The 24,134-nt window shown below is 46.7% G+C and overlaps 1 protein-coding gene across 3 annotated transcripts in view; it reads right to left on the reverse strand.

Annotated features, from left to right (window-relative positions):
* Window positions 1–24,134, reverse strand: part of LOC109909064 (schwannomin-interacting protein 1) — a 320,898-nt gene that overhangs the window by 26,419 nt on the left and 270,345 nt on the right. The window contains exon 1 of one of the 3 annotated variants that reach the window (XM_031795837.1): window positions 14,105–14,550. The exons of the other annotated variants lie outside the window; for them this stretch is intronic. Within the exon in view, the coding sequence (XP_031651697.1) occupies window positions 14,105–14,134 (30 nt within the window). The 5' untranslated portion in view covers window positions 14,135–14,550. Of the gene's footprint in view, window positions 1–14,104; window positions 14,551–24,134 lie in introns of those variants that run through there. 3 annotated transcript variants of the gene reach the window in all.

The following is a 24,134-nucleotide window of genomic DNA, read 5'->3' on the forward strand; positions in this document are numbered from 1 at the left end:
CACAGACCTTACAGTCATACATACTCACTCACACACAGACCTTACAGTCATACATACTCACTCACACACTCACACACACACACACACACACACAGACCTCCACATGGAGGGGACTTACAGTCATACATACTCACTCACACACAGACCTTACAGTCATACATACTCACTCACACACTCACACACACACACACACAGACCTCCACATGGAGGGGACTTACAGTCATACATACTCACTCACACACAGACCTTACAGTCATACATACTCACTCACACACAGACCTTACAGTCATACATACTCACTCACACACTCACACACACACACACACACACAGACCTCCACATGGAGGGGACTTACAGTCATACATACTCACTCACACACAGACCTTACAGTCATACATACTCACTCACACACTCACACACACACACACAGACCTCCACATGGAGGGGACTTACAGTCATACATACTCACTCACACACAGACCTTACAGTCATACATACTCACTCACACACTCACACACACACACACACACAGACCTCTACATGGAGGGGACTTACAGTCATACATACTCACTCACTCACTCACTCACTCACTCACTCACTCACTCACTCACTCACACACACACAGACCTCCACATGGAGGGGACTTACAGTCATACATACTCACACACACACAGACCTCCACATGGAGGGGACTTACAGTCATACATACTCACTCACACACACACAGACCTCCACATGGAGGGGACATATAGTCATACATACTCACTCACACACAGACAGACCTCCACATGGAGGGGACATACAGTCATACATACTCACTCACACACACACAGACCTCCACATGGAGGGGACATACAGTCATACATACTCACTCACACACACACACAGACCTCCACATGGATGGGACATACAGTCATACATACTCACACACACACAGACCTCCACATGGAGGGGACGTACAGTCATACTCACTCACACACACACACACCTCCACATGGAGTGGACATACAGTCATACATACTCACTCACACACAGACCTCCACATGGAGGGGACATACAGTCATACAGACTCACTCACACACACACAGACAGACCTCCACATGGAGGGGACATACAGTCATACAGACTCACTCACACTCACACACACACACAGACCTCCACATGGATGGGACATACAGTCATACATACTCACACACACACAGACCTCCACATGGAGGGGACGTACAGTCATACTCACTCACACACACACACACCTCCACATGGAGTGGACATACAGTCATACATACTCACTCACACACAGACCTCCACATGGAGGGAACATACAGTCATACAGACTCACTCACACACACACAGACAGACCTCCACATGGAGGGGACATACAGTCATACAGACTCACTCACACTCACACACACACACACACACACACACACACACACACACACACACACACAGACCTCCACATGGAGGGGACTTACAGTCATACATACTCACTCACACACAGAGCTCCACATGGAGGGGACATACAGTCATACAGACTCACTCACACACACACAGACAGACCTCCACATGGAGGGGACATACAGTCATACAGACTCACTCACACACACACAGACAGACCTCCACACGGAGGGGACATACAGTCATACAGACTCACTCACACACACACAGACAGACCTCCACATGGAGGGGACATACAGTCATACATACTCACTCACTCACACACAGACCTCCACATGGAGGGGACGTACAGTCATACATACTCACTCACTCACACACAGACAGTAGAGAGATTGGAAAGGACAGAGACGGAGGACAAGAGAGATGAGAAGAGAAAGGGAGCAGGGGAGGTTGAATATAAAGTGATATTGATGGATATGAGTCACAATGTCTCACCTGCTACACACACACACACACACGCGCACACACACACGCGCACACACGCAGGAATGGAAGGGTGACAATAAGGGATTCTAATTCGCAACATGAAACAGTTTGAATTCCCTTTGAAGAACTGTATAATGTACGCCAGGGGAATAACGTATCAGCATGATAGCATGCATTATAACACACACACACACACACACGCACACATGCAGACACACACGCACACATGCAGACACACACGGACACACACTTAAACAACCATCAAAAATACACAAGTCATTTTGTGCATACAAGAACACAGATACGTTCACACACTTACACGTGAACAGAAACCCACAGAAACACAAGGCTGGATGACAGGATATGGAGTGGGTCTGACACAGAGTTGATCCCAGGGGATTATGGGTAAAGCAGAATGACTTACCTGGCCATCTCCTATATCCACCTACACTGGACACACACACACACACACACACACACACACACACACACACACACACACACACACACACACACACACACACACACACACACACACACACACACACACACTCTCAAATGCACAGCCACATGCACACAAACCCACTCCCAGTGGTGCTGAGGGCTGTATGTTGGTAAACACTGAACCCTTCAGAACCCTCCACATCATGAACTGGGGATGCCCAGGCTCTGTGACCCATTAGTGAAGCTGACCTAATCGCTGACTCAGCGGGGGCGGGAGGTAAAGGGGGAGGGAGGAACAGGGGGGGAGGTAGGGGGGGAGGGAGGTAAAGGGGAAGGGAGATTGACGGGGAGGGAGGGACTGGAAGGTAGAGGGGGAGGGAGGTAGAGGGGGCTGGAGGGGGAGGGAGGGACAGGGAGGTAGAGGGGGAGGGAGGGAGGGACATGGAGGTAGAGGGGAGGGGAGGGAGGAACAGGGAGGTAGAGTGGGAGGGAGATATAGGGGGAGGGAGGGACAGGGGAGAGGGAGGTTGAGGGGGGGACAGGGAGGTAGAGGGTTAGGGAGGGACAGGGAGGTAGAGGGGGAGGGAGGGACAAGGAGGTAGAGGGGGAAGGATGGACAGGGGAGAGGGAGGTTGGGGGGGGACAGGGAGGTAGAGGGGGAGGGAGGGACAAGGAGGTAGAGGGGGAGAGAGGGAGGGACAGGGGAGAGGGAGGTTGAGGGGGGACAGGGAGGTAGAGGGGGAGGGAGTGACAGGGAGGTAGAGGGGGAAGGATGGACAGGGGAGAGGGAGGTTGGGGGGGACAGGGAGGTAGAGGGGGAGGGAGGGACAAGGAGGTAGAGGGGGAGGGAGGGAGGGACAGTGGAGAGGGAGGTTGAGGGGGGACAGGGAGGTAGAGGGGGAGGGAGGGACAGGGAGGTAGAGGGGGAGGGAGGGACAGGGGAGAGGGAGGTTGAGGGGGAGGGAGGGACAGGGAGGTAGAGGGGGAAGGAGGGACAGGGAGGTAGAGGGGGAAGGAGGGACAGGGAGAGCGAGGTAGAGGGTGAGGAAGATGAGGGTAACACGGGGACGATCGTGACTAGAAATGATAAACACCCAGATTAAACCCTCATTACGTCAGTCTCAGCTCAAGGTCACAGCATTGTCTCTCTCTCCTCATGAACAGCATAGACAGAGCAGCACAATGAGCAGAAGAAGACATCAAATAACATAGACACATCTAGTGAATGGCTGACAACCCACAGTGACACCAGGCCAGGTCATCCTCTAAAAGTGACTAATTCTGCAGTTGACAATGACTCAATTGGTGAGGTCAGCTGAGCTAGAGAGGAAGAGAGAGAAAGAGAGAGAGAGAGAGAGACAGAGTGAAAGAGAAGTTCATTGTTCCAGTAGAATAGAGAGGACTGTGGGAGAGAAGACTCCTGGCACCTCCAATAGGCCTGGGATCCAAGTTCACAGCCATTGAGGAGACGGGCAAAGTGTGTGTGTGTATGAGACTTTATTGCCCCACATTAGAATTCACATTTCTAAGAGAATTTAAAGTTTGACCACAACAAGAAAGACTTATTTTGGGACGAGGGAGAAAAGAACGCTGCTGTCATAGCAACCCAGTGCATTTCTCCATGGCAATGGCCCGTGTTCCAAACAAATTGGGGTGGAAAAAGGAGCAGGGGCCCAGTGGGAAGTCTGTTAACAAACATCCCCACACACACGGGGGGGGTGTGTGTCTCTTGTGTATGAGTGTGTGAGACAGAGTAACTGCAGCACTCCCTTTCTAGTCTGAGACACAGGTATCTTCCCCATCATAGACTATCTGCTATCTGTCAGTATAGTGAGATGCAGTAGTGTTATCTCCTCATCATTACTAATTCATCAGCCGTCAGCCCACACAGTGGAACACACACACACACACACACCAAGCACACACACACCCTGCAGTCAGGACTGAGATGATCTGAATCGATCAAAGAGCTCCCACCCCTTCCCCCCCACACACACACACACACACACACACACACACACACACACACACACACACACACACACACACACACACAACTCTGCTACCCAGGGAGCTGGCCCGGTAGATTGGGTAACTGGAGCTCCAGGGCCCTTGGCTCAGGTCGTGAGGCCCAGGACGGCACACTGACGCTGGGGTGATACATCTCCCCATCACCCCTGCCCTGGAGCTACTGCTGGGAGAAATATGGTCTCACAGCTGGCCTAATCCACCCAGCTCACTGGGGTGTTTCACACACACATACACAGGCACGCACGCACGGACGCACGCACGCACGGACGCACGCACGCACGGATTAGCGCTAGCTGCTTCTGTTAGATAATTAAGGCTAAGGGAGTTATACTTATCATTGAGTATCCGTGTGTGCGTGTGTATGTGTGTTTGTGTGTGTGAATGGGGTATGGTGATGCAGTAGCTCCATTCCCCTATTACTGCCTTGACTTGACAGATATGTAATCCATGACACTTATTAGCTAATCGTGGGTCAAACAGTAACATCATTGGTTATCTGCAGGTCAGCCTGTGACCCTATTGGCTAATGATCCCCGACATTGTAAAGGAACTTCCTCCTTCTCAGTGAGATAATTGCAGTAGAAAACCAGACATCAAGACACAGCAGGGGAGCACAACAATCGTCCCAGACAAAACCCCACATGCTGATCGCCCTCCTCCCCCTCTCCAAAACACAACACAACAGCAATCAAAACAGAAGGAGATGAAAGAAAGTGAAGAAGAAAGGCTGACCCCTCCTCCTGTGACCCCTCTGACAACCAGAGCTTAGTCACCACCACCAACCAATCAGAGACGGACACAAGACAAGAGACAACCAGTCCCTGTCCCCTCTGTCTCTAACCCGTCCCCTCTCTCCTTCCTTCCTCTCCTCTGTCCTCTTCCCACTTTCTTTCATCCCCCCCCCCCCCCTCTCTCTCTCACCAGTGTGTGTGTGATGGGGCTAGTGAGAGGGGCGCTGGCGGTTGCCTGGTAACCAGTCTAATTGAGGGGTCTCCAGAGAGTTAGTGTTATCCGAGCTGGAGTCCCCTGTTCTGTTCCAGACGGCCTTCTCTTTCTATTCTATCTTTGTCTTCTTTATTGTCTGTTATCCTCCATGATTGTATTCATGTACATGCATGGCTGTTTCAACTTTTATGTGTGTTTGTTTTTTTAAATGGTCGAATTAACTAAACTAACCTATCACTGATTCCTTCTCTTCCTCTGTCCATATATATATATTTCTTTATTTTATTGAACTTTATTTAATCAGTGGAGCCCAATTGAGACCAGGGCTTCATTCCAAATGGTGCCCTGAGAACAAAAAATTCCCAAATCAACATGATAATTCCATAAAATTGCAAAAAAAGAAACTGCAAGATGCAGCAGGTACAGATTTCTACATTTCAACAACACAAATAAATGATTACTATCAACCAAAACTCTTGGTAAACCTCAGTGGAGTCGTCCCTCATCAGCGTTCTAAACTGCCCTGTTGGGTTAAAACTAAAGGCTGATGTACCTCGGTTGGTAGAGACACGAGGGAACTCAACAGTAACCCTGTGAGCCTGTTTGGTGTGTCGTATTTTCATACTGCAGTGGAAACGTGAGATATGTTGGATGAAGCTTGTGCAGCAGAGTTTGGTAAACAAAAAGGGAGAAATCTACAGGAATTTATAGAGGTCCAGCCAACCTGCTGATAAAGGATGCAGTGATGAGTATTAGACCTGTGTGAAGTGCGATACAGTAGACTGCATCTCAGGGTTTTAAAGTAGTGGCTGCTGCATTCTGATAAATGGTGTCACTTGTACAACCTGCTTCCCGTTGTTGGATAGACAGTATCTCTCCTTTCCATCCCTCCTTCTTTCTGTCTCACCATTAGTCCTCTTGATATATAGTACTTCTCTTTCTCTCTCTCTCGACCAGTCTCTCTCTCTCTGTCAATTCAATTCAATTCAATTCAAGGGCTTTATTGGCATGGGAAACATGTGTTAACATTGCCAAAGCAAGTGAGGTAGACAACATACAAAGTGAATATATAAAGTGAAAAACAACAAAAATTAACAGTAAACATTACACATACAGAAGTTTCAAAACAGTAAAGACATTACAAATGTCATATTATATATATATACAGTGTTCTAACAATGTACAAATGGCTAAAGGACACAAGATAAAATAAATAAGCATAAATATGGGTTGTATTTACAATGGTGTTTGTTCTTCACTGGTTGCCCTTTTCTCGTGGCAACAGGTCACAAATCTTGCTGCTGTGATGGCACACTGTGGAATTTCACCCAGTAGATATGGGAGTTTTTCAAAATTGGATTTGTTTTCGAATTCTTTGTGGATCTGTGTAATCTGAGGGAAATATGTCTCTCTAATATGGTCATACATTGGGCAGGAGGTTAGGAAGTGCAGCTCAGTTTCCACCTCATTTTGTGGGCAGTGAGCACATAGCCTGTCTTCTCTTGAGAGCCAAGTCTGCCTACGGCGGCCTTTCTCAATAGCAAGGCTATGCTCACTGAGTCTGTACATAGTCAAGGCTTTCCTTAATTTTGGGTCAGTCACAGTGGTCAGGTATTCTGCCGCTGTGTACTCTCTGTGTAGGGCCAAATAGCATTCTAGTTTGCTCTGTTTTTTTGTTAATTCTTTCCAATGTGTTAAGTAGTTATCTTTTTGTTTTCTCATGATTTGGTTGGGTCTAATTGTGCTGCTGTCCTGGGGCTCTGTAGTGTGTGTTTGTGTTTGTGAACAGAGCCCCAGGACCAGCTTGCTTAGGGGACTCTTCTCCAGGTTCATCTCTCTGTAGGTGATGGCTTTGTTATGGAAGGTTTGTGAATCGCTTCCTTTTAGGTGGTTGTAGAATTTAACAGCTCTTTTCTGGATTTTGATAATTAGTGGGTATCGGCCTAATTCTGCTCTGCATGCATTATTTGGTGTTCTACGTTGTACACGGAGGATATTTTTGCAGAATTCTGCGTGCAGAGTCTCAATTTGGTGTTTGTCCCATTTTGTGAAGTCTTGGTTGGTGAGCGGACCCCAGACCTCACAACCATAAAGGGCAATGGGCTCTATGACTGATTCAAGTATTTTTAGCCAAATCCTAATTGGTATGTTGAAATTTACGTTTCTTTTGATGGCATAGAATGCCCTTCTTGCCTTGTCTCTCAGATCGTTCACAGCTTTGTGGAAGTTACCTGTGGTGCTGATGTTTAGGCCAAGGTATGTATAGTTTTTTGTGTGCTCTAGGGCAACAGTGTCTAGATGGAATTTGTATTTGTGGTCCTGGTGACTGGACCTTTTTTGGAACACCATTATTTTGGTCTTACTGAGATTTACTGTCAGGGCCCAGGTCTGACAGAATCTGTGCATAAGATCTAGGTGCTGCTGTAGGCCCTCCTTGGTTGGTGACAGAAGCACCAGATCATCAGCAAACAGCAGACATTTGACTTCGGATTCTAGCAGGGGGAGGCCGGGTGCTGCAGACTTTTCTAGTGCCCTCGCCAATTCGTTGATATATATGTTGAAGAGGGTGGGGCTTAAGCTGCATCCCTGTCTAACCCCACGACCCTGTGTGAAGAAATATGTGTGTTTTTTGCCAATTTTAACCGCACACTTGTTGTTTGTGTACATGGATTTTATAATGTCGTATGTTTTACCCCCAACACCACTTTCCATCAGTTTGTATAGCAGACCCTCATGCCAGATTGAGTCGAAGGCTTTTTTGAAATCAACAAAGCATGAGAAGACTTTGCCTTTGTTTTGGTTTGTTTGATTGTCAATTAGGGTGTGCAGGGTGAATACGTGGTCTGTTGTACGGTAATTTGGTAAAAAGCCAATTTGACATTTGCTCAGTACATTGTTTTCATTGAGGAAATGTACGAGTCTGCTGTTAATAATAATGCAGAGGATTTTCCCAAGGTTACTGTTGACACATATTCCACGGTAGTTATTGGGGTCAAATTTGTCTCCACTTTTGTGGATTGGGGTAATCAGTCCTTGGTTCCAAATATTGGGGAAGATGCCAGAGCTAAGTATGATGTTAAAGAGTTTTAGTATAGCCAATTGGAATTTGTTGTCTGTATATTTGATCATTTCATTGAGGATACCATCAACACCACAGGCCTTTTTGGGTTGGAGGGTTTTTATTTTGTCCTGTAACTCTTTCAATGTAATTGGAGAATCCAGTGGGTTCTGGTAGTCTTTAATAGTTGATTCTAAAATCTGTGTTTGATCATGTATATGTTTTTGCTCTTTATTCTTTGTTATAGAGCCAAAAAGATTGGAGAAGTGGTTTACCCATACATCTCCATTTTGGATAGATAATTCTTCGTGTTGTTGTTTGTTTAGTGTTTTCCAATTTTCCCAGAAGTGGTTAGAGTCTATGGATTCTTCAATTGCATCGAGCTGATTTCTGACATGCTGTTCCTTCTTTTTCCGTAGTGTATTTCTGTATTGTTTTAGTGATTCACCATAGTGAAGGCGTAGACTCAGGTTTTCCGGGTCTCTATGTTTTTGGTTGGACAGGTTTCTCAATTTCTTTCTTAGATTTTTGCATTCTTCATCAAACCATTTGTCATTATTGTTAATTTTCTTCGGTTTTCTATTTGAGATTTTTAGATTTGATAGGGAAGCTGAGAGGTCAAATATACTGTTAAGATTTTCTACTGCCAAGTTTACACCTTCACTATTACAGTGGAACGTTTTACCCAGGAAATTGTCTAAGAGGGATTGAATTTGTTGTTGCCTAATTGTTTTTTGGTAGGTTTCCAAACTGCATTCCTTCCATCTATAGCATTTCTTAATGTTACTCAGTTCCTTTGGCTTTGATGCCTCATGATTGAGTATTGCTCTGTTTAAGTAGACTGTGATTTTGCTGTGGTCTGATAGGGGTGTCAGTGGGCTGACTGTGAACGCTCTGAGAGACTCTGGGTTGAGGTCAGTGATAAAGTAGTCTACAGTACTACTGCCAAGAGATGAGCTATAGGTGTACCTACCATAGATGTCTCTCTCTCTCTCTGTCTATCTCTCTATGTCTCTCTCTCTCCATGTCTCTCTCTCTCTGTCTGTCTCTCTCTCTCTCTATGTCTCTCTCTCTCTCTCTCTCTCTCTCTCTCTCTCTCTCTCTCTCTCTCTCTATGTCTCTCTGTCTCTCTCTCTATGTCTCTCTCTCTCTGTCTCTCTGTCTCTCTCTATGTCTCTCTCTCTATGTCTCTATGTCTCTCTCTGTCTCTATGTCTCTCTGTCTCTCTCTCTATGTCTCTCTCTCTCTGTCTGTCTCTCTCTCTCTCTCTCTCTATGTCTCTCTCTCTATGTCTCTCTCTCTCTCTCTCTCTCTCTCTCTATGTCTCTCTCTCTCTGTCTCTATCTCTATGTCTCTCTCTCTGTCTCTTTCTCTATGTCTCTCTGTCTCTCTCTCTCTCTATGTCTCTCTCTCTCTCTATGTCTCTCTCTCTCTCTCTTTGTCTCTCTCTCTATGTCTCTCTGTCTCTCTCTCTATGTCTCTCTGTCTCTCGCTCTCTCTCTATGTCTCTCTCTCTTTATGTCTGCTCTGTATCTCTGTCTCTCTCTCTATGTCTCTCTGTCTCTCTCTCTCTCTCTATGTCTCTCTCTCTATGTTTCTCTCTCTGTCTCTCTCTCTCTCTGTCTCTCTCTATGTCTCTCTGTATCTCTCTCTCTATGTCTCTCTCTGTCTCTCTCTATGTCTCTCTGTCTCTCTCTGTCTCTCTCTCTATGTCTCTCTCTGTCTCTCTCTCTATGTCTCTCTCTGTCTCTCTCTATGTCTCTCTGTCTCTCTCTCTATGTCTCTCTCTGTCTCTCTCTATGTCTCTCTGTCTCTCTCTCTATGTCTCTCTGTCTCTCTCTATGTCTCTCTCTGTCTCTCTCTATGTCTCTCTCTCTTTATGTCTGCTCTGTATCTCTCGTTATTTCTGTTTTTATCATTTTTTAATCGTGTGCCTCTCTCTGTCGCTCACTCTCTCTCTCTCTCTCTCTCTCTCTCTCTACTTCCTCTCTAATTCCTCTCTACTCCTTCCTCTCTACTTCCTCTCTACTCCTCCCTCTCTACTCCTTCCTCTACTCCTTCCTCTATACTTCCTCTCTACTCCTTCCTCTCTACTTCCTCTCCACTTCATCTCTACTCCTTCCTCTCTTCCTCCTTCCTCTCTCCTTCCTCTCTACTCCTTCCTCTCTTCCTCCTTCCTCTCCACTTCCTCTCTACTCTTTCCCCTCTTCCTCCTTCCTCTCCACTTCCTCTCTACTCCTTCCTCTCTTCCTCCTTCCTCTCTACTTCCTCCCTACTCCTTCCTCTCTTCTTCATTCCTCTCTATTTCCACTCTTCCTCCTTCCTCTCCACTTCCTCTCTACTCCTTCCTCTCTTCCTCCTTCCTCTCTACTCCTTCCTCTCTTCCTCCTTCCTCTCTACTCCTTCCTCTCTTCCTCCTTCCTCTCTATTTCCTCTCTTCCTCCTTCCTCTCTTCCTCCTTCCTCTCTACTTCCTCTCTATTTCCTCTCTTCCTCCTTCCTCTCTACTCCTTCCTCTCCTCCTATTCCTCCTTCTCCACCTCCTTTTCTGAATATCTTTCTCTTCTCAAACTATTTTGTCCAGAACCACGACCTCATTCCTTTCTCCACCTCCTCTATTCTTCCTCCCTCACATTCTCCTCTTTTTCAAATCCTCATCTTCCTCCCTTTTTCAAATCCTCATCTTCCTCCTTTTTCCTCTCCCTTCATCCAAGACCCACCTCCTTCTCCCCCTCTACTCCTCCTGTTCCACCTCCTTCTCCCCCTCTACTCCTCCTGTTCCACCTCCTTCTCCCCCTCTACCCCTCCTGTTCCACCTCCTTCTCCCCCTCTACCCCTCCTGTTCCACCTCCTTCTCCCCTCTACCCCTCCTGTTCCACCTCCTTCTCCCCCTCTACTCCTCCTGTTCCACCTCCTTCTCCCCCTCTACCCCTCCTGTTCCACCCCCTTCTCCCCCTCTACTCCTCCTGTTCCACCTCCTTCTCCCCCTCTACCCCTCCTGTTCCACCTCCTTCATTGCTGCACCCCTCTCCCCTCCTCCATCATCTCCATTTTATTTTTCCATCTACGTACTTCTCTTTCGTCCTCCTCCTCTCCCTGCATTACAGTCATATTGTCTATATTTTCGGTGAGTACGAGGGGAGTAAAGCTCTGATGTACTGCACTACTTCAACACTCCACTCGTCTAATCATTCCTCCCATTCCTCATTAAGTAAAGTGGGACACTTCTGTCGCAGTCTAGAGATGCCGTTTCCAATCCACCCGCCCACGCACTCTCTCACATCACACACACACATCACACACACACACACACATCACACACACACACACTTTTACATTTACTGGCTGTTGTTTCTCTACAGTGTGCAATAAACACATGGCATCTCAAGAATATACTCAATAAAACATGATAATAAACATAAACCTTTAAATATGTTTTGCACACACACACACACACACACACACACACACACACACACACACGCACACACACACGCACGCACGCACGCACGCACGCACGCACACACACACACACACACAGAGAGAGACAGAAACAGCTCACCCTTCCCAGACATCTATTGATCAGGCTCAGCCCAGGGGAAGGGGGGAGGAGGAGGGACATTATTCCCTGAAGTCAAATGTGCGCTTAGCAACCGCCCTAGTCATCTGATTCCCAGACCCATCCCATAATACAAACACCAAACCCACTGGGATGTGCCTGACAGCCATGAAACACAAACCCCTGCAAGATACGACAACCACTAATGACAGTCAGTCAGTATTACATGATGGAAACCTTTGGGAATACACACATGCATACCAGTCCTACTGCAGTATCTCAGCCCCTGTTGCTCCACAACAGCTAACATAACACATCCTCTACTCTACTAACTCTGTCTAGCCTCAGCACATTTATTCAAATGGAACCTTTATTTAACTAGGCAAGTCATTTAAAAACAATTTCTTATTTGCAAAGACGGCCTACCGCAGCCAAACCCGGCCAACACTGGGTCAATTGTGCGCCGCCCTATGGTAGTGATACAGCCTGGAATCGAATCAGGGTCTGTAATGATGCCTCTAGCACTGAGATGCAGTGCTTTAGGAGCCCTAGTTGAGAGCGCTAGCCCCAGCTAGCCTCAGCACTAGTCCCAGTTAGTCTCAGTACTAGTCCCAGCTAGCCTCAGCACTAGTCCCAGCTAGTCTCAGCACTAGTCCCAGCTAGCCTCAGCACTAATCCCAGTTAGTCTCAGTACTAATCCCAGCTAGCCTCAGCACTAGTCCCAGCTAGTCTCAGCACTAGTCCCAGCTAGCCTCAGCACTAATCCCAGCTAGTCTCAGCACTAGTCCCAGCTAGCCTCAGTACTAGTCCCAGCTAGCCTCAGCACTAGTCCCAGCTAGTCTCAGCACTAGTCCCAGATAGCCTCAGCACTAATCCCAGTTAGTCTCAGTACTAGTCCGAGCTAGTCTCAGCACTAGTCCCAGCTAGCCTCAGCACTAGTCCCAGCTAGTCTCAGCACTAGTCCCAGCTAGTCTCAGTACTAGTCCCAGCTAGTCTCAGTACTAGTCCCAGCTAGCCTCAGCACTAGTCCCAGCTAGTCTCAGCACTAGTCCCAGATAGCCTCAGCACTAATCCCAGTTAGTCTCAGTACTAGTCCGAGCTAGTCTCAGCACTAGTCCCAGCTAGCCTCAGCACTAGTCCCAGCTAGTCTCAGCACTAGTCCCAGCTAGTCTCAGTACTAGTCCCAGCTAGTCTCAGTACTAGTCCCAGCTAGCCTCAGCACTAGTCCCAGCTAGCCTCAGTACTAGTCCCAGTTAGCCTCAGCACTAGTCCCAGCTAGTCTCAGTACTAGTCCCAGCTAGCCTCAGTACTAGTCCCAGCTAGCCTCAGCACTTGTCCCAGCTAGTCTCAGCACTAGTCCCAGCTAGGCTCAGCACTAGTCCCAGCTAGTTTCAGCACTAGTCCCAGCTAGTCTCAGTACTAGTCCCAGCTAGTCTCAGCACTAGTCCCAGCTAGCCTCAGTACTAGTCCCAGCTAGCCTCAGCACTAGTCCCAGCTAGCCCCAGTACTAGTCCCAGCTAGTCTCAGCACTAGTCTCAGCACTAGTCCCAGCTAGCCTCAGCACTAGTCCCAGCTAGTCTCAGCACTAGTCCTAGCTAGTCTCAGCACTAGTCCCAGCTAGCCTCAGTACTAGTCCCAGCTAGCCTCAGCACTAGTCCCAGCTAGCCTCAGTACTAGTCCCAGTTAGCCTCAGCACTAGTCCCAGCTAGTCTCAGCACTAGTCCCAGCTAGCCTCAGTACTAGTCCCAGCTAGCCTCAGTACTAGTCCCAGCTAGCCTCAGCACTAGTCCCAGCTAGTCTCAGCACTAGTCCCAGCTAGGCTCAGCACTAGTCCCAGCTAGTTTCAGAACTAGTCCCAGCTAGCCTCAGTACTAGTCCCAGCTAGACTCAGCACTAGTCCCAGCTAGCCTCAGTACTAGTCCCAGCTAGCCTCAGTACTAGTCCCAGCTAGCCTCAGTACTAGTCCCAGCTAGTCTCAGCACTAGTCTCAGCACTAGTCCCAGCTAGCCTCAGTACTAGTCCCAGCTAGTCTCAGCACTAGTCCCAGCTAGCCTCAGTACTAGTCCCAGCTAGCCTCAGTACTAGTCCCAGCTAGCCTCAGTACTAGTCACAGCTAGTCTCAGCACTAGTCCCAGCCAGCCTCAGCACTAGTCCCAGCTAGTCTCAGTCAGTGTCCTGTCTTACCTGGTGAGAACAGTTTTCCTGGTGAACCATTCTTCACAGCATCCTAGACAGGCGCGGACTTGCTGCGCCTCGGTAATGACAACGGGAGTGGGAGTGGGTTCCCAAAGCTGCTGCGGTTTTCCGACTGAGACACAGGGGGAGGAGAGGGGGAAGAGATCCAGACCCAAAACGGAAAGAGAGACCAGAAAGAGAGAGAGACTGACTGTATGTCTGCGTTCTGGTGTCACTCTCTACTGATCCTGCTGCTACTGATATGGCTGCTCCTCTCCTCTGTAGTGTCCTCTCTTTCTTTTTCCCTCTGTTGCTCTGTCAGGGTCTGATCACTTATTTTCCAAAAGAGAGGGGGGGGGAGAGAACTCAAAAAGGGAGGGGAGTGAGAAAGAGGAGGAGAAACAGAAAGGGAGAGTGAATTCCGTGGCCGTCTCTCTCCCTGCCGGAACGGGGAAGGGGCAGACTGACTCATCACAGACACAGTCAGCCAATGGGGTGATAGAACAGGGTGGGGGGAGACAGGGGGCGGGGTGAGGGATCAGAGGGGGTGGTGACCTTCCGCTGGTCTACAGAGCTAGAGCACCGAGGTGGAAACGCCCCACAGAGAGAGAGAGAGAGAGAGAGAGAAAGGGGGAGGAGGGGGAGAGAGAAAAAGAAAGGGGGATGAGAGAGGGGAGGAAGAGTAGTGACTCCCATACCAAACACCCTTTCATCTCAATCCCTAAATCTTCTCCCTAAGTGTTGAGACACTATCTTAATGGTTGCAATTTGAAGAGAACTATCTTAACTATAAGCAGTCCTTTTGGTGAGTTACAGGGTATTTTCCATACTCTGCTGAGTAATCCACTCGCTATACTTTTATCTATGACCTAATTACAGTATTTGGGGAGTATAAAAAGTCTGCAGGGCGTCTTTACAAACTAAAAACTGTTTGAATGAATGACTAATGCCAAGAAGCACATATTCATATTCATAGGTTTTCACAACTTGTGAACAGTTGACTATTTTCTCAGCGTTGGTGTGTATGAGTATGACAGAATGTGTGTGTCTGTTTGTGCGTAGCTCCTTTCCTCTCTGTCCGTCCTCCTCCCTCTTCTGTGTCCCCCTGTGGGACAGGATTATAATCTGTCTGGAACAGATGGCCTCTCTATAATCCACCAGCAGGGAAGGCCACCCTGGATGAACTCTTCTCGCTCTACCGTTCCCTCTATCCCTTCGTCTCTTTGTGTTTCTCCGTCTCTCTGTCCCCGACAAGTCAATGGCATGCATGTGACAACACTCTCACCGAATACGCATGCCCGCTATTCCACAGGGATTTCAGAGTATTCCACAAATATTCTAGATCAAAGTATATTGTTTGGTATTGGTTGTCCATGATGAAACAATAGCTTGGCTACTGTGTAGAAGGACAGAACACTCTCTCCATCCATCAATATCTCTCTCCCACTGATCTCTCTCTCTCTCCCTCCTCTCACCCTCCTCTCTCCGGTCAGAGATAGACAGATGTCTCTCAGACTGTATGCCCTCACTGGAACAGTGTATGTGATTGAGAGATCGCTGATCTCTCTGTCCGTTATTGATCTCTGTTGTGCAACGGTGGCGTTTATCGATAAGCTCAGTCCAGGGTTTAATGACCTGGAAGTAGATCGATGTTGTTCCCGGTCTGATCCGAGTGGCCAGGCTCTGGATCGTTGACTCTGGTCTGGAAGGGTCAACAGGGTTAACAGTGGCCCTCTGGGCTTATGGTAGAAAATCCAATAAGACAGAGTAGAGAGGAACCCTACACACTACAGGTGTATTAGGACGGATCCAGTGTTTCAGTAGTATTAACCATCACACTGTCTTTTACTACTTCAAAAGGCTCCCTGCTCCCTTTCTGGAATACCAATACCACAATAATAAAACACAGTAGGGATATAAATCCTAAACACACACACACACGGACAGACACACGCTCCCTGAGCTATGTTTTGACATGAGAGGATCCAGCCCCCACCTCTCTCCGCTCCATCACCATGGTAGCAGACACTTCCTGCTGACCTTCTGTTGGTTGTCAAGGTTTTGTGAATCTGAATCAAGGGCAAGGTGGACACACAAAGCACATCCACGCGCATATGAGACTGTTAATTCACACATGCACACACACACACGCACACACACACACACACACACATATGTGCGGACATTCGCACCCACGTGCGTGCCCACACGCACACCACACACACGCACGCACGCACACACACACCACACACCACACACACACGCACACCACACGCACGCACACCACACCACACCACACACACACACAGACACACACACACACACACACACACACACACACACACACACACACACACACACACACACACACACACACACACACACACACACACACACACACACACACACACACACACACACACACACACACACACACACAGACAGGACAAATATCCAAAGATCTGATTATCTACTATACCTATTGGCAGCAGATGACAGCCCAACCCATCCAAGACCAACAGGGAGTAGCCTAGATAGAGGTTATAATCTAGAGATTATAATCTGTAGATTCTGACTCAAACTGCTACAGAATTTCCATGTGGCTTTTCAGACCTGGCCACAAGAGAAGTCATTTAGAATATGTGAATATCATCATATTGTGCACTGTAAGGGATGTGTGTTAGAGTGAGTTTAAATCTCTTTGAGAGTGTGTGTACATATATGTGTGTGTGTGTGTGTTTGCTGTCCCTGAGGGTGTGACACAGATACACACATTCAAGCGGAAATAAGAAATACCTACAATCTGATCTGACCTGATCGATGACCCCATGACATAAAACTGAGGGAGACAGTTGGCTCTGATCCCAGGTCAGTCAGTAGGGTAACATAATGGAGGGCATATCTAATTAATGTATTGAACGAAGTTTCCTCTCTCTCTCTGTTTATCTCCTTCTGCATCTTCTTGCTCTCCCTCCCTCCCTCCCTACACTCCACCCAGTCACCCTCCCTCCCCCCCACCCTCCCTCCCCCCACCCTCCCTCCCTCCCACCCCCTCTCCCCCAGTCTCCTTCCCTCCATCCTTCCTCACAGCTGGATGAGAGGAGCACAGATGCTTTTAGAGCTGACATTTTCTGTCAGTGTAAAAACACTGAATATTTAACCAGTGAGTCTCAGCAGGAGGAGAGGAGCCTGACTGAGACCCCCTCAGTAATGAGCTCGCTCTCTCTCTCCCTCGCTCCCTCTCTCTCTGATCATGTGGCTTCAGGTAGAGCCTGGCTAGGACTACAGAGGAGAGATCATTGATCTCAATGTCTATGTCTCTGGAAGAGACCCTCTATACATAAAGGTGGCACAATGGGACATAAAATAGAGGATTCTCCATCTGACAAAAGAATATCATTTTTCCCCCCTCATTAGCAGTTGTGGGTTCGTTATGTTGTTGGAAGTGGGCTACAGTGATTGCTTTGGGAGATTCTCATTTGGGAAAAATCAAATCAAAGTTATTTATATAGCCCTTCTTACATCAGCCGATATCTCAAAGTGCTGTACAGAAACCCAGCCTAAAACCCCAAACAGCAAGCAATGCAGGTGTAGAGGATCGTCCTCAACTCCTTTGTTCTTTCTCCTCCGCGACCTGAAAACCGATAAGAGGTCGAGTGGTCAAGGAGAGTTTCAATTCGTTAGTAGGTGAATGAAGGAGGCTGCTCACCTCCTTGATTACTTACTTCGACAGAGGATGCCTCTCGCAGCAGGAGGCACAGAAGTGTTTTAGAATCCGCCACACCCTCTTTGAATCAGCTGTTGTTTTCTCGAAGGAGAAAAGGATGCACACGTTTAAAAACCAGAAACTGGTTAGTGTTTTATCTGTAAAATGTCTGCCACAACTAGCAACATTTGTTTTATCACTTTACACATTTATTTTGGGATTCCACTCCTGTAAATGTAATTTGCCTGATGACGCGAATGGAGAGGGAGTCTCGTTTCATACAAGCGCGATTCCACGTTTCCTCCTTACTCGACTACCTTTGACCTTCAAAAATAGGCAAGGAAAGGACGGAGGAGATAGCAAAACCAATTGAGAAACTCCCAGTGTCCCTGTAAACTCCCTGTTAAGTTATGTTATGGGGAGTAAGAGTCAGAGGGGTCAGTCTGTATAGCCTGGTTGTATAGTCAATCTGTATAACCTAGGTGTATAGTTAGTCTGTAAAGCCTGGATATATAGTCAGTCTGTATAGCCTAGGTGTATAGTCAGTCTGTATAACCTAGGTGTAAAGTCAGTCTGTATAGCCTAGGTGTATAGTCAGTCTATATAACTAAGGAATATAGGCAGTCTGTATAGCCTGGGTGTATAGTCAATCTGTATAACCTAGGTGTATAGTCAGTCTGTATAGCCTGGGTATAGTCAGTCTGTATAGCCTGACTATATAGTCCGTCTGTATAACCTAGGTGCATAGTCAGTCTGTATAGCCTAGGTGTATTGTCAATCTGTATAGACTAGGTGTATAGTCAGTCTGTATAACCTAGGTGTAAAGTCAGTCTGTATAGCCTAGGTGTATAGTCAGTCTATATAACTAAGGAATATAGGCAGTCTGTATAGCCTGGGTGTATAGTCAATCTGTATAACCTAGGTGTATAGTCAGTCTGTATAGCCTGGGTATAGTCAGTCTGTATAGCCTGACTATATAGTCCGTCTGTATAACCTAGGTGCATAGTCAGTCTGTATAGCCTAGGTGTATTGTCAATCTGTATAGACAGGGTGTATTGTCAGTCTGTATAGCCTGGGTATATAGTCAATCTGTATAGCCTGAGTGTATAGTCAGTCTGTATAGCCTGACTATATAGTCAATCTGTATAAACTAGGTGTATAGTCAGTCTGTATAGCCTGGGTATATAGTCAATCTGTATAGCCTGGGTGTATAGTCAGTCTGTATAGCCTGACTATATAGTCAATCTGTATAAACTAGGTGTATAGTCAATCTGTATAGCACCACAAGCTTTCATATGTTCTCATGTTCTGAGCAAGGAACTTAAACGTTAGCTTTCTTACATTGCACATATTGCACTTTTACTTCTCTTCTCCAAAGGTTAATGAAATACAAATGGTATCGAGAGAAATAGTCCTAAATACTATATTAACTACAACCTAAAACCTCTTACCTTGGAATATTGAAGTCTCATGTTAAAAGGAACCATCAACTTTCATATGTTCTCATGTTCTGAGCAAGGAACTTAAACGTTAGCTTTTTTACATGGCACATATTTTACATGGCACATATTACTTTCTTCTCCAACACTTTGTTTTTGCATTATTTAAACCAAATTGAACATGTTTCATTATTTATTTGAGGCTAAATTGATTTTATTGATGTATTATATTAAGTTAAAATAAGTGTTCATTCAGTATTGTTGTAATTGTCATTATTACAAATACATTTTTTTTTAAATCGGCCGATTAATCGGTATCGGCTTTTTTGGTCCTCCAATAATCGGTATCGCCGTTGAAAAATCATAATCAGTCGACCTCTAGTCTGTATAGCCTGGGTGTATAGGCAGTCTGTATTGCCTGGGTGTATGGTCAGTCTGTACAGCCTAGGTGCATAGTCAGCCTGTATTGCCTGGGTATATAGTCAATCTGTATAACCTGGGTGTATAGTCAGTCTGTATAGACTGGGTGCCAGTCTGTCAGAATGTCTCTTTCCGGTCAACAGGCTGTATAGTCATGCTGAGGATGTGTCAGGGCTACAGCTCTGTGTGTTCAGTGTGTCAGTGACAGATGATGCTCTCCACATGACCTGGCTACCAGCCTCATTCACATGATGTCACACACAGGGAGGGAGAGGACGAAAGAACAGACACAGTCACAGACAGAGCGAGAGAGAGAGAGCTCAATTTTCGGCATGTAATACCATTGAAAGCCGTTACAAATAACCATCCCACAATAGGGAAGTGGGAGCTTAAAGGTTCATGGTCCCCCAGACTACCCACAACAATCAACCCTGTAACCACGGGGAATGAATGTGTCAAAAATAGACATTCATCCATAATGTGTCAAATTTCAAAGGAAAACTATGAGATCTTGTTGAGAGACAGAAAGAGATAGAAAACATCTCATGAGTTTGTGCTGCAGAAAAGGACACTCTCTCTTTAAAGAGTTGCCCTGCGTTAGCAATGCATTCTGGCAGGGAGAGAGTCTGTGTGTGTGTCTGCTCTGAACAGGACTTTTATTTTTAGCCTGGTATAAACAGACCCAGTTGGGAGGCCCTGTCTAGTGCCCGGTCCTCAGCCCACCTCAGCTCAATCACACACACACACACACACACACACACACACACACACACACACACACACACACACACACACACACACACACACACACACACACACACACACACACACACACACACACACACACACACACACAACCACACCAATTCACCAGTGTTGCCGCGCCCCGCCCATGGAGGAGGGAGGGACAGAAAGAGAGGGGGGGGGGGGTGAGAGCGGAGAGAGAGAGAACAAACACACACAAACCACTGTGCCTGACTGGCCTTTATTCTAGTGGTATACCCACTGACAGCAAGGTGATGGATGACTGTTTCAACTCTGTCTGTGAGCTAAAACCATGCTCCCATTCTCTCCATCTGCTTTGCTCTTTCTTTTCCCATGCTATAAAGCTACAGGGCCTTGCTCTTTCTTTTCCCATGCTATAAAGCTACAGGGCCTTGCTCTTTTCCTCTCATATTTTGTGATGTTAATATATGGTCCCTCCCTCTCTTGTTCAAGCTATAAAACAGTACTCTCTCTCCCTCTCTCTGTTTCTCTCTCTCCCTCTCTCTGGTCTGCCGTGACTGTGCAGAACATTGAGTGACAGACAGAGCAATAACCCAGCTCTTAACGGCAACATAAATCCCCATTTCCTCTGCACCATGCCACTCTCAGCCCCTCCACCCTTTCATCACACCAGCCCACGTTTTCTTAGGGGGGAGAGGGGAAGGCAGGGGAGGCAGAGAAAATGGTCTCCTGCTGTATTCTGCTTGTTCTGAGAACAGGGGGACGTAATGTCCTCTGACAGCTTGAGGAAAAAGACAATTAGCCGGGAACAGGACTAGGAGAAAGGGGGAGACATGGAGGGGGAGAGAACCAGGTGGAAAACAGTATGGAACTGGAGGAAAAGTGGGAAAGGGTATTTGGCCAGAGGGCGAGCATACAGTAGGGTGGATGATCTAGGTATAATACATTGGGTTAAGGGTAGGTGTGAGGTTAGCTCAGTGACTCACCGTGACTAAATCAGAGGAAGGGTGTGTGTGTGTGCGTATGAGAGACACTGATGGAATGCGTAGCCCTGGTCTCCCTCCACACCGACCTGGGCCCCGCACTGCAGCTGGCTCGCATTGATGACATCACACCTAACTGCTTATCCCAGGCTATCTAGGCTATGTGGCGTACACTGAACTGATACCCAGGGAGATAGATTGAATGTAGAAGGGAGGGAAGAGCAGTCAATCTTGCAACCGCACAGTTAACTAGTCCAACGCTCAAACCATTGCACTCCACGAGTAGCCTGCCTGTTACGCGAATGCAGTAAGCCAAGGTAAATTGCTAGCAAGCATTAAACTTATCTTATAAAAAACAATCAATCATAATCACTAGTTATAACTATAATCACTAGTTATAACTGCGTTCATTGCACGCAGAGTCAGGGTATATGCAACAGTTTGGGCTGCCTGGCTCATTGCGAACTAATTTGCCAGAATTTTACGAAATTATGACATAACATGGAAGGTTGTGCAATGTAGCAAGAATATTTAGACTTAGGGATGCCATCCGTTAGATAAAATACCGAACGGTTCTGTATTTCACTGAAATAATAAACGTTTTGTTTTCAAAATGATAGTTTCTGGATTCGATCATATTAATGACCAAAGGCTCGTATTTCTGTGTGTTATTATATTATAATTAAGTCTGATTTGATAGAGCAGTCTGACTGAGCAGCAGCAGGCCCGTAATCATTCATTCAAACAGCACTTTCGTGCGTTTTGCCAGCAGCTCTTCGCAAGTACAGCGCCTGTTGATGACTTCAAGCCTATCAGCCTAATGGCTGGTGTTACCAATGTGAAATGGCTAGCTAGTTTGCTGGGTGTGCGCTAATACTGTTTCAAACGTCACTCGCTTTTAGATTTGGAGTAGTTATTCCCCTTGCGCTGCAAGGGCCGCGGCTTTTGTGGAGCGAAGGGTAACGATGCTTCGAGTCTGGCTGTTGTCGATGTGTTCCTGGTTCGAGCCCAGGTAGGGGAGAGGAGGGGGACGGAAGCTATACTGTTACACTGGCCATACTATAGTGCCTATAAGAACATCCAATAGTCAAAGGTATATGAAATACAAATGGTATCGAGAGAAATAGTCCTACATGGCACATATTACTTTCTTCTCCAACACTTTGTTTTTGCATTATTTTAACCAAATTGAACATGTTTCATAATTTTTTTGAGGCTAAATTGATTTTGATGTTTTATATTAAGTTAAAATAAGTGTTAATTCAGTATTGTTGTAATTGTCATTATTACAAAGAAAAAAAGAAAAAAAAAATTGCCCGATTAATCGGCATCGGCTTTTTTGGTCCTCCAATAATCGGTATCGGCGTTGCAAAACCATAATCGGTTGACCTCTAGTTGTGATCAGACACATGGTCATGTTAGCACAGCTGGACCATAGCACAGTTCCCCACCCACTGACTCCAACACTCTTTGACCACAAACTCTCAAGGTTCCTAAAACATGCCCACACAACATCAATGACCGTACAGGGTCCTGACCAAACCACACGAGCTGAACTTATACAGGGCTGACCACACACGGTTAGAGAGCCAACGGCATTAGCACCAGACAAACCAAGTCACTGGGACTGTAGCTGCCAGGTAGTTTAGTCCTCAAGCACATTTCCTCCACAACAAGACAACACTGCTCCAGGCCAACAGCTAAATCAGACCCCCCGCTGAACAGAACAAACCTCTGATTATGTCCACTGCAAAGTCACGACCGCCAGACAGAGAGGACAGAGCAGAGAGGACAGAGCCTGACTGACTATATTACCACAGAGTTACAATGTTGCCGGATTGTCACAATGTATTGGTTCAAACTGGATCTTAGTCAGGTCAAACTCTCTCAGGTGGAAACATGGCATGAAAGAGTAGTCATTAGCACAGGAAACTAAGTATGATGACAGGGGTGATTTCTGAGTAAGAGAGAGAGAGAGAGAGAGAGAGAGAGAGAGAGAGAGAGAGAGAGAGAACAGAGAGAGAACAGAGAGAGAACAGAGAGAGAACAGAGAGAGAACAGAGAGAGAACAGAGAGAGAACAGAGAGTCCCAGGTAGTAATAAGGCATCATGGCTGGGATCACCCCCCCTCTTCTCTCCTCCTCCAAGACACACCTGCTCTTTGTTAGACGCCACATAGCAGACAGTGGTGGAGAATCTAAAACACCCCTCCGGCTACTGAAAGGCACGTGGTCTTCCTCTGTGCTGGGTCTATGGTGAAACACACAGGCTCTTCGTTCTCTCTGTGTTTGTACTGTGGAATGCTGGACTGTATCATCACTGAAGTGGGTCTATGAAAGAGTAAAACCTACAGTCCTCTACATGTTCTATGTACAATAACACATTGAAGTAACTGACAATATAATTTGTCAAAAAGGATATGCACAATAGAGTGTGCAAAACGATCTAAACAACAAGTTACAATCCAAAGTACAACGTTTATACTAAGGTGACCACCCCTGATATGAGAGGAGTGGACTTTTACCTGGGTGTACTGCCCAACTTGCTGTGTGGAATCCAAGGTTAAGCTGCAAACTATTCCACTAATTAAAAAAACGATCTTCCCAGCCGCTGGCGATCGCTCACAGGAAAATTGGAGAAAAGCCAGAACCTTGAAGAAGTACCAGAAACATGTGTAGAGCACCAGCAGGAGAGAGAAAACAGTCCCACTTTGAAGCCTGGACAGCACGGTCTGCCCACAGCGCGAGTGTGTGAGGAGTGTGTGT

This window comes from Oncorhynchus kisutch, linkage group LG18, assembly GCF_002021735.2.
Source record: "Oncorhynchus kisutch isolate 150728-3 linkage group LG18, Okis_V2, whole genome shotgun sequence".
Classification (NCBI taxonomy): Eukaryota; Metazoa; Chordata; class Actinopteri; order Salmoniformes; family Salmonidae; genus Oncorhynchus; species Oncorhynchus kisutch.